At 54.1% G+C, this 9882-nt stretch overlaps 2 protein-coding genes across 2 annotated transcripts in view; one reads left to right on the top strand and one right to left on the bottom strand.

The window, feature by feature from the left end:
• Positions 1–850: 850 nt before the first annotated feature.
• FKBP3 (FKBP prolyl isomerase 3) lies at positions 851–5168 on the bottom strand. The gene is made up of 7 exons (XM_036384844.2): positions 4942–5168; positions 4740–4841; positions 4556–4663; positions 3919–4054; positions 2949–3016; positions 1793–1890; positions 851–1078 (listed from the first exon to the last, which is right to left on the bottom strand). The coding sequence occupies exons 1-7, from the start codon at positions 5050–5052 to the stop codon at positions 1024–1026; spliced, it is 678 nt and encodes a 225-aa protein (XP_036240737.1). The 5' UTR covers positions 5053–5168; the 3' UTR covers positions 851–1023.
• Positions 5169–5219: 51 nt separating this feature from the next.
• The window catches only part of FANCM (FA complementation group M), a 60776-nt gene continuing 56113 nt past the window's right edge, over positions 5220–9882 (top strand). Inside the window, exons 1-4 of the mRNA XM_036384840.2 lie at positions 5220–5867; positions 6903–7075; positions 7961–8038; positions 8518–8676. Coding sequence (XP_036240733.1) covers positions 5438–5867; positions 6903–7075; positions 7961–8038; positions 8518–8676 — 840 coding nt within the window. The 5' untranslated portion in view covers positions 5220–5437. The remainder of the gene's footprint in view (positions 5868–6902; positions 7076–7960; positions 8039–8517; positions 8677–9882) is intronic.

Raw genomic sequence — 9882 nt, 5'->3', positions numbered from 1 at the left:
TTGGGCTCTGGTGGTGTTCACAGGAGGGCTGTGGCACAGGGACACCTGGGACACCTGTGCAACACCTGGATCTCTGCCAGCAGAGCTGCTGTCAAATAAAGGGAGTGGGATTGTGGGATGGGAATGCTGTGGGGTTGGGCTCCACAGGGGCAAAGGAGCCCTGGCTTGGATGTGGGGCCATGGGATTGTGAAGCAGGAACACTGTGGGACTGTGGGATGTGAATGCTGTGGGAATGTGGAGTGGGAATGCTGTGGGGAGGGAATGCTGTGGGGCTGTGGGATGGGAATGCTGTGGGATCATGGAGTGGCAGTGCTGTGGGATGGGAATGCTGTGGGGCTGTGGAGCACCCATGCTGTGGGGCTGTGGGATGGGAATGCTGTGGGGCTGTGGAGCACCCATGCTGTGGGCCTGTGGGATGGGAATGCTGTGGGGCTGTGGAGCACCCATGCTGTGGGCCTGTGGGATGGGAATGCTGTGGGGCTGTGGAGCACCCATGCTGTGGGGCTGTGGGATGGGAATGCTGTGGGGCTGTGGAGCACCCATGCTGTGGGGCTGTGGGATGTGAATGCTGTGGGGTTGTGGAGTGGCAGTGCTGTGGGATGGGAATGCTGCGGGGCTGTGGAGCACCCATGCTGCGGGGCTGTGGAGCACCCATGCTGCGGGGCTGTGGAGCACCCATGCTGTGGGGCTGTGGAGCACCCATGCTGTGGGGCTGTGGAGCACCCATGCTGGGGCCTGGGCTCCAGAGGAGGAAGGAGCCCTGGCTGGGTGTGGGCCCTGCTGCTCCAGGGGCGCTGCAGTGCCCGGCAGAGGAGCGGGGGAGCACAGACACAAAGAAGGGAGGCACTGGCAGGTACAAACTCTGCTTTAGTGGTGGGGCTGTCACTACAGCAGCGGGGCAGGGACAACACTCAGCACTCATCCCCACAAAGGCACCGCTGTAACCGGAGCCAGGAGTTACAGCAACGCCAGCAGGAAGCTCTCTCTGGCAGAAATGGATTCCCAGCAGCACAGGGAATTCTTCACTCAATATCCACCAGCTCCACTTCAAAGAAGAGTTTTGCATTTGGTGGGATCCTGTTGGCAAACGTTAAGGAAACAGAAAGGAAACAGCCCGTGCAGTGACCCCTCCCTGGGCAGGGAGTGCCCAGCTGCTCCCCAGCCTCTCCCCTGTCCCTGGGATGGCCCTGACCTGGTGGGACACCCCGGATGCAGCCACAGCTGTGCCCAGCAGGAGCTGTCAGGACACAGGGACAGCCCCACGGACACACCTTCATCAGCACACCCTGCTCCTCCCTGCCCTGAGCTGCCCCAGCCTTGCCTGCAGCTGCGGGGCAGGGCCTGGGGAGGTCACACTGTCCCACTGTGTCCAGGCAGCCCCTCAGATCACGGGATTCCAGCACAGGAGAACCATCCCTTCTCCTCCAGGAGGGTTGGGAAAAAGAAACAGGTCTGCATGAAACACTGTGGGATCACTCCTGCACCTCCTACTGCAGCTGTATCCCAGAACCAAGTGTAACTCTGCCCCTGCCCCTACACTGGTGAGGATCCCCATCAGGCAGAAGCATTTGCAAGCAGCTGGAATAAAAATGCAGGTGGAAAACAGCAGCAGGCTCTCCCTGCATGAGTTTTACTCCAATTGCACCCCCAGGAAGTGCCCAGAACCCCTGAGTGGGAACATCCTGAGCCTGCTGTAACAAGTGAACCCCTCTCCTGTATCCCTGTCCATAAAGCACCTCCTTGTCCCCAGCATTCCCAGGCTCCCTGAGGAGTCAGGCCATGGAAGGATACTTGGCATCGGGCTGCCCCTTCTTGCCATAGCCCCACTCGGGCTCGATCTCCAGCTGGGCCTTCTCTCCTTTGCTCATGGTCAGCAGGGCCTCGTCCCACTGCAACGACAGAGCAGCTCCAGCCGGGGATGGGACAGCGGCCACTGCCCTTCCCAGCTTCTCCTGGGGCTCCAGGAATGCCCCAGGTGCCCTCCCCAGCTCTGTGCAGCACTCCAGGAGGGTGTTCCCTGCCCCCCCACCAGCCCACAGAGCAATCTGTGCCCCCGTGCTGGGATGACACTGGGGAGCAATGGGAACACATCCCATTAGCATTCCCAGCTGCAGGATTCCCTTCCCAGGGAGCGCCCAGGGATTGCTGCTGTCCCCACTGAGGGAAGGCTCTGGCACCCACAAACCCAGCATAAACACAGGGATAAACCTGGGCCACTGCTGCTCCTGCAGTGCTGCCCATGGACACAGCCCCTCCCCAGCTCCAGCCCTTCCCACATCAGGACACCTGGAGCAAAGGAGGCTCCTTGTGGCTCTGCACAGCTCCTGCCAGGAGGGCACAGCCGGGGGGGCTCCCAGGGACAGGGACAGGAGGAGCAGGAACGGCCTCAGGGTGGCCACAGCAGGAATTTCCCCATGGAACGGGTGCTCAGGCCTGGCACAGAGTACAGCCCAGGGAATGCACACAGGGGTGGATGGATGGATGGATGGATGGATGGATGGATGGATGGATGGATGGATGGATGGATGGATGGGTGGATGGGTGGATGGATGGGTGGATGGGTGGATGGATGGATGGATGGATGGATGGATGGATGGATGGATGGATGGATGGATGGATGGATGGATGGATGGATGGATGGATGGATGGATGGATGGGTGGATGGGTGGATGGGTGGATGGGTGGATGGATGGAGCCCTGGGATGCCATCGGTCTCAGCTGCTGTGAGACACTGACAGGAGACTGACAGGGCTGACCACAGGGAACAGAGCTCACGTTCCAAGCTCAGCCTGACGAGGGAATGACTGAGGATGAATGTTCCATCCCCCAGTGCAATCCCTTGCAATCTGCCCCCACAAGAAACAGAACCCACAAACTGCACCCTAGTCACAAACCACAGGCTGGAACTGCCCAGGGTCTGGGAGGGAGCCCTGAATGCTCTACTTACACCTCGGATCACTTTTCCTACACCAACTTTGAAACTCAAGGGCTTGGCTGCTTTTTTCTTCTTGGAACCTGGAAAAGAGTTTTATGTTCATTTGCCTCAACATCACACCAGCACACTCCACACCTCTGTAGAAAACTGCCATTACAATCATGCTTTATATAAATCGCTGTTCTTCTGATATTATTTTTAGCCCAATATCAGATTTTCAAGGGAAATATTAAAGCTGTGCACTAAAAACATCATTAAATGTTCAAGCTGCACCAAAGCATCTTTCAAACCCCAAAAGCTCATTCCTGAATTACTCAAGTTGACTGTACAAGTTATGGACTTATTAAGGAACCAAGAAAAGTCAGCAGGGAACATACAAGTACGAGGAATTACAGACAGTATTCCAGTGACTTTGGAATACTGTTCCTGAGTGTGGGACATCACTGCTGGGAAAGCCCTTCCAGTATTGCACCATTTCATACCCCTAAACCCTCTGATCTGTCACAAAAATTCCCTCAGGGAATACTGCACACCAGAGTATTGAAATCCCTCTCATTCTAGTGCCTCCATATGCAAAGATTTACCAGAGAATGGCCCCAAGATGTGTTTATTTAGAGAAATGCAGCACACTGCTGGTGCTGGAGTTCCCTAGGCACCATCTCCCCTGCAGATTGACTCCCTGCATTCCACATTCCCCGGGCCTGGAATGCCAGAAGCCAGGGCTGGCAGGATGCAGCCGTGTCACTTGACACCAGGCAGTCCTAAAATACTGCCCTTGCTAGCTCATGGAAAATCAGGGTCGGGAGCTGCAGGGCAGCTCAGCAGCACCATGATAAAGCTATTTGTCAGGAATGCTCCCAGACACACCTTCCAGGGGCAAACCCTGCCCACATCTGCTGCAGGAGCCCAGGTAATTCCCTCTAGGAGCATTTGCAACCAGCCCCAGGAGTTTATCTGCACATCTATATGTCCATAACCTTACTTGATTGAATATTGGTATCGAAGACTGTCCCATCCTGCAGCTTTCCTGTGTACCAGCAGTGGACAGTGTCTCCCTTCTTTGGGAAGTTGGTTTTATCTCCCTTCTTTAAAATGGATTTTGTGTACTTTGGTGGCCCCTAAGGTTATAAAAAGAGAATTATGACCGGTGGGTTAAACAATCTCAGATATCCAAGACTGAACAACCACAGAGTTTAAGGCACCAAAGAAGACACTGTTAGTGAATGATGTGTTCATGTTACTGCAGGGCTGCAACATCTGGGGAAAATGCAGCTTAAGGTTAAGGCGGGGTATGAACACCAGATTTCTTATTGTAACCATGTTTTTGAAGACTTAGGATCACACAGCCTCCTGAGCTGGAAGTGACCCACAAGGACCATCCTGTCCCTGCCCAGACCCCCAACAATCCCACCCTGGGCATCCCTGGCAGTGCTGTCCAAAGGCTCTTGGGGCTCTGGCAGCCTCGGGGCCGTGCCCATTCCCTGGGGAGCCTGGGCAGTGCCAGCACCCTCTGGGGAAGAGCCTTTCCCCGATATCCCCCTAACCCTCACCCCGAGACAAGCCACCCGCATAATTTGATTTTCCAGGCGAAAAACGCGAGTCGAGGGCATCACACCAACCTCCTCCACAGCCTCCTCAGCCTTCACCGCCTTCCCTTTGGCCTCCTCCGCCTTGGCCGGCTTCGCCTTCTCCGCCGCCTTCTCGGCGCCGTCCGTGCCCTTGAAGCGCTGCGGGGGGAAGGATGAGGAGCCGCACGGCCGGCCCCGGCCCTGCCCGAGCCCAGCTCCATCCCCACGGCCTCACCTGCGTGTGGAAGAGCTGCGTGTAAGCCGCGATCAGCTGCTCCTTGTTCGCCGTCTTCGCCACGTTCTTCACCTGCCCCAGCAGCTTGTGTTCCGCCAGGAACTGCGGGACACGCGCGCCAGGCGTGAGGGGGATCAAACAACCAAAAAAACCCAAACCTCCCCCACACGACTCCAAATTATGGATTATCCCCCGCCATTACCGCCTGCGCCGCGTTCTCCTGCAGGAATTTGATGATCTCCTTCTTGGCCAGCGCCTCGCTCCGCAGCTCCTCGGCGCTCCAGGGCTGCGCCGGGCCCGCGGCCGCCGCCATCTTCCCACCCACCTCCCGCTCCTCCTCCGGAGAGGAGGGCTGGGAGCCGCCCGACAGGGAGAGGGGCGGGCCGGGAGCAGGCCAGGGGAGAAGGGGAGGCTCCGGAGGCGCTTCCCGACCGTCCCCTTCAGCCCCGGCCGAGCGCCCAGCGGGAATTCGGGGAGGGGCGCCGAGGGAGGGACAAAATGGCGCCGCCTCGGGGCTGGCGGGGCACGCCCTGAGCGAGGGCAGCGGCGGCAGCAGCGGGACCTGCCCCGGGCTTGGCGGGCGCCTCACGGCGAGGGGAGGGCCGGGAGAGAAGGGAGGAGGGCCGGGAGGCGGCTCCCGTCCCTCTCGGCGGCGGTTTCAAGCGGCGGCGGTGAGGCAGGGCTAAGATGGCGGCAGGATGAGCGGCGGCCGGCAGCGCACTTTGCCGCAGGTGTGGCGGGTGCCTGAGGGCAGAGCGGAGCGGGGGGAGCCGGCCGGGGACAGCGATGACGAGCTGCTGCTGGCGGCCGCGGCCGCGGCCGACCCCGGCCCGCCGCAGGGCTTCAGCGAGGCGGCGGGCTCCATCTGGATCTACCCCACCAACCTGCCCGTGCGCCCCTACCAGGAGCGCATGGCCGGCGCCGCGCTGCTGGCCAACACCATGGTGTGCCTGCCCACCGGGCTGGGCAAGACCTTCGTGGCCGCCGTGGTCATGTACAACTTCTACCGCTGGTTCCCCTCGGGCAAGGTGCTGTTCCTGGCCCCCACCAAGCCGCTGGTGGCTCAGCAGATGGAGGCGTGCGGCCGCGTCATGGGCATCCCGAGCCGGGACATGGCGGAGATGACAGGTACGGCCGCTGCCCGCGGGCTGCCAGGCGTGAAAAGCCGCAGTGTGAGGGAAAAAATAAAACATGAGAGGTGTTTGAAGGGCTGACTGCTGGTTTGGCCGTAGTTAAAAGCACAGGTCGCCTGTACAAAGGGTGAAGCGCTGCGGTGGAGCCCTGGGGTCACAGCGTGCGCGTCTCTGCACACGCAGAGCGCTCTGTGGGATGCTGAAGCCAAAGAATAATGGCTCTTTAAACCCACTTCAGAGCTGGTTCTGCCCCTCCTTCTCACCCCCTTGTCACTTTCCGTGTCACTTTTATTGTCGCTTTCCTTGTCACTTTCCATTCACTTTTTTTTTTTTTGCAGCCCCCCTGAGCTGCAGTTTATTCCTCACTGCGGTAACAACCTTGATGACTGAACCCATAACCTGGTTTGAGACCCAGACCTTCCCCACAGGTGTCTTAAGTGATGTACCGGGCAACATGGCATCTTGAGCTTCCAGCCTTGATTTCCATGGTTCTGGATTTAATCTTTTAATGCAAAAAACTCTTCCTAGTCATTGTACTGCATCAAGAGAAATACAGGTTGGATAGTAGGAAAAGGTTTTTCATGGAAAGAGTGATAAAGTTCTGGAATGGCTCCCCATGAGGTGGTGGAATCATCATCCCTGGGTGTGCTTAACAAAGCCTGGATGTGGCACTGGGTGCCAGGGTTGAGTTGAGCTGTTTGGGCTGGGTTGGACTCGATGGTCTTGAAGGTCTCTTCCAGCCTGGTCATTCTGTGAATATTCTGTGTTCAGTGAGGGTGGGCAGGCCCTGGCACAGGTGCCCAGAGCAGCTGGGGCTGCCCCTGCATCCCTGCCAGTGCCCAAGGCCAGGTTGGACATTGGGACACCCTGGGACAGTGGGAGGTGTCCCTGCCATGGCACGGGTGGGATTTAAGGTCCCTTTCCAACCTGACCCTATTCCATGATTTTATGTGTCTGCCAGCGTTGTCACTGTCAGATCTTGGGCCATACCTTGTTCTGAGTTCCCTGATGTTGTTTCTTTGATTTGCAGGAGGAACCCAGGCTCTGGGCCGGCAGGAGCTGTGGAACACCAAGAGAGTCTTTTTCCTCACTCCTCAGATAATGGTCAATGACCTCTCTCGTGGGACTTGTCCTGCTATGGAGATCAAATGTCTGGTTATTGATGAAGCCCACAAAGCCCTTGGCAATCATGCCTACTGCCAGGTAGGGCTGGAACCACCCCACTCTTCTCTCCCAGTCACAAAAACCTTCCCCAAAATTGCTTCCAGCATCTCCATAAAGCAGCAGGGTCATTGCTGTGGGGAGATTGTCCTTGAGGTCCTTAACTTTGTTTGAAAGACATCCAACATTCCTGTGTGTTGTCATTGCCTCATTTATTAATAATACCTGTAAGGTATCTTTTCAGTGCCTCCATTAAATTGTAATTTTGGTTTAAAGATAGTATTGGCTGGGCAATGTTAAAAAAACCCCAGTCTTTTTATAAGGTTCTTTAGCAGAGATAAATCAGTTCAAGATTTCTTCTTAAATTTGGTGTTTGTGTTGATTAGCTAAGGGTTTGTTGAAAAAATTGTAGTTCCATGTAGTATCATGAGCTAATCTCCTGAGAGCAATAGGTGACCTAAAAGTTACTTTGATACACTGGAGAAATTTATTGGATATTTGTGGATTTCAGATAACATAGGATTAATCATCTGTGAATTACATTTTTTAGAGTTTTTCTTCAGACTCAATTTTTGGCAGCTCACCCAAGTTAGTGGGCTGTCAATACTTTTGGTAAATCAAGTGAGAAATCATTCCATAATTTTTCCAGGTTGTTCTTGGTACGTTTCCAGGATGCCCCTGGATCCCTGGCAGTGCCCAAGGCCAGGCTGGACACTGGGGCACCCTGGGACAGTGGGAGGTGTCCCTGCCATGGCAGGGGTGGCTCTGGGTGGGATTTGAGGTCCCTTTACCCCAAACCATTCTGGGATTCAGCATTTTTGGAGTGTTTTGTTAAGCCTTTCCTGCTTAGTGTGCATTTTCACTGCTGTAGTTTGTACAAGGAAATCATCTCCTCTCAGGGCATTAATGGAGCTTTCCTGCTCTCAGGTTGTGAGGGAGCTGAGCAAATACACAAATCAATTCCGGGTCCTGGCCCTGAGTGCCACCCCAGGCAGTGACACCAAGGTGAGCCACAGCTCCTTGTATGGTTTAAACAATCAAGGGTGAGGGGCAGCTCTGTTCTTTGCCTGAAGCCTCTGCAGGGTCCTGAGGAATTCCACGTCAGGACTGAATCCATTTACAGTCCATTGCTTGGTGAGGTTTGGTGTTTCTCATGCTGTAAACAATATTTTAGTGATTTGTGAGGGTGGGCAGGCCCTGGAATGGAATTCCCAGAGCAGCTGTGGCTGCCCCTGGATCCCTGGCAGTGCCCAAGGCCAGGCTGGACATTGGGGCTGGGAGCACCTGGGACAGTGGGAGGTGTCCCTGCCATGGCAGGGCTGGCACTGGGTGGGATTTAAGGTTCCTTTCCAATCCCCAAGCCTGGAATTCTATTTCCTGTCCTTTCTTTATTCATTGTAGGCAGTGGATGCCTTTTCCTTACAATTTTGCATAACCCTTGCTAAAATACAGAAATAGTTACTTTGTTTTTGTGGCTTTACCAGGCTGTGCAACAAGTTATCTCCAACTTGCTGATTGCTCAGATAGAGGTATGTGCTGAAGATTCTCCAGAAATTCAGCCTTATTCTCACGAGAGACAAGTGGAAAAAATTGTAGTTCCACTTGGGGAAGAACTGGTAGAATTTCAGAACATTTACATCAAGGTGAGTGACTGCATTTCCTTTTTGGTCAGTGGCCAGTGACTGGGAATGTTTTATCACCTCTGTCTAGCCTTGCAGTGTTTATAAAGGCAACACTTTCTTGTGTAATTAACTTTGATTATAGGGTAAATTAAGCACCGTGGGTTCAACTCCAGCAGCTGCAGTTTCATTTTGCACCAATGACACCTTTTACCTTGCAGTAACTTGGAAAGCTCGGGTGGAAAACTTGGAATTGAATTTTCCTCACTCTCTGTCTGCAAAGTTGACACCAGATCTAAACTGAGGTTTCTGCATTTGGCTGAACTCAGTATTAAGATGTTGGGAATGCCTTGAGGAATCTGTGTGTGGGCTGGAACATTTTCTCTGACTAAAAATAATATTCTTTAGCATAAGTTTTAAGTCATCTGTGAGTGTAATTAGTTCTCTTGGAGGTTTTTTAAATTGATTTATCTGGTTTATTAATTTATTTATTGGCCTATTTCTATTATGATGATGACATCTTTTTCTTTTCTACCAATCTTTAATGCCAAAATATGAGATTCTGGGGACCAGAGCTGTTTGTCAGTCAGCTGTAACTTAGTGATCTGTGCCTTCCCCTTGTTGGCAAATGATGTTACATAAAGCACCACTCTGGAAAGTGTAAAATATTTGCTCTTTTTTTGTTTAGAGGTATAAAAAGTTAGGATTGAGTTGTGTATCAGACTGTTGGCCTCAGAGCACATGTATTTAACAAAGCCTGGCTCTGGCTGGGTTTGGTTGAGCTGTTGGGGCTGGGTTGGACTCCATGATCCTGAAGGTCGCTCCCAGCCTGGTGATTCTGGGAATTCTGGGAATTTGGTTAAAATTGATGGATTTTGGTGTAGCTGTGTGAAGAGACCTGGAAGGCAAACTTGTGAGTGCATCAGATATTTGCAACCCAGGGACCTGAGAGTGTTTAAATGAGGAACCTCCAGTGATGAAGAGAAACTTTACAGTAGTTTGCATCACTGCAGGTGCCTCTGAGGGCTCTGTGGAGTGCAGGGCTTTGTTTTGGGGTTTCAGCTGTGGTGAGCACCTTGGTTTGGCACCACCAGCCTTGCCTGTGGCTGCAGGGCTTTGTTTCCTTCCTGTGCTCTGGATTTGCATTTCAAGTGCTGCTGCTTTCCTGGAGAACACAACTTTTAGTAACAGCCAGGGCTGCAGGGAGGGTTTGCCTCACTCCTGGAGGCC

This window comes from Molothrus ater, chromosome 6 (assembly GCF_012460135.2).
Source record: "Molothrus ater isolate BHLD 08-10-18 breed brown headed cowbird chromosome 6, BPBGC_Mater_1.1, whole genome shotgun sequence".
Lineage (NCBI taxonomy): Eukaryota > Metazoa > Chordata > Aves > Passeriformes > Icteridae > Molothrus > Molothrus ater.
Note: the sequence above shows the minus strand (reverse complement) of the source record. Positions and strands in the feature narration are given on the sequence as shown.

Coding starts and splice junctions, on each gene's coding strand:
- FKBP3 (XM_036384844.2), bottom strand. CDS start 5,052: ATGGCGGCGGCCGCGGGCCCGGCGCAGCCCTGGAGCGCCGAGGAGCTG. Junction 4,842..4,941: donor AGGAGAACGCGGCGCAGGCG/GTAATGGCGGGG, acceptor CGTGTCCCGCAG/TTCCTGGCGGAACACAAGCT. Junction 4,055..4,555: donor CTGAGGAGGCTGTGGAGGAG/GTTGGTGTGATG, acceptor TTATAACCTTAG/GGGCCACCAAAGTACACAAA.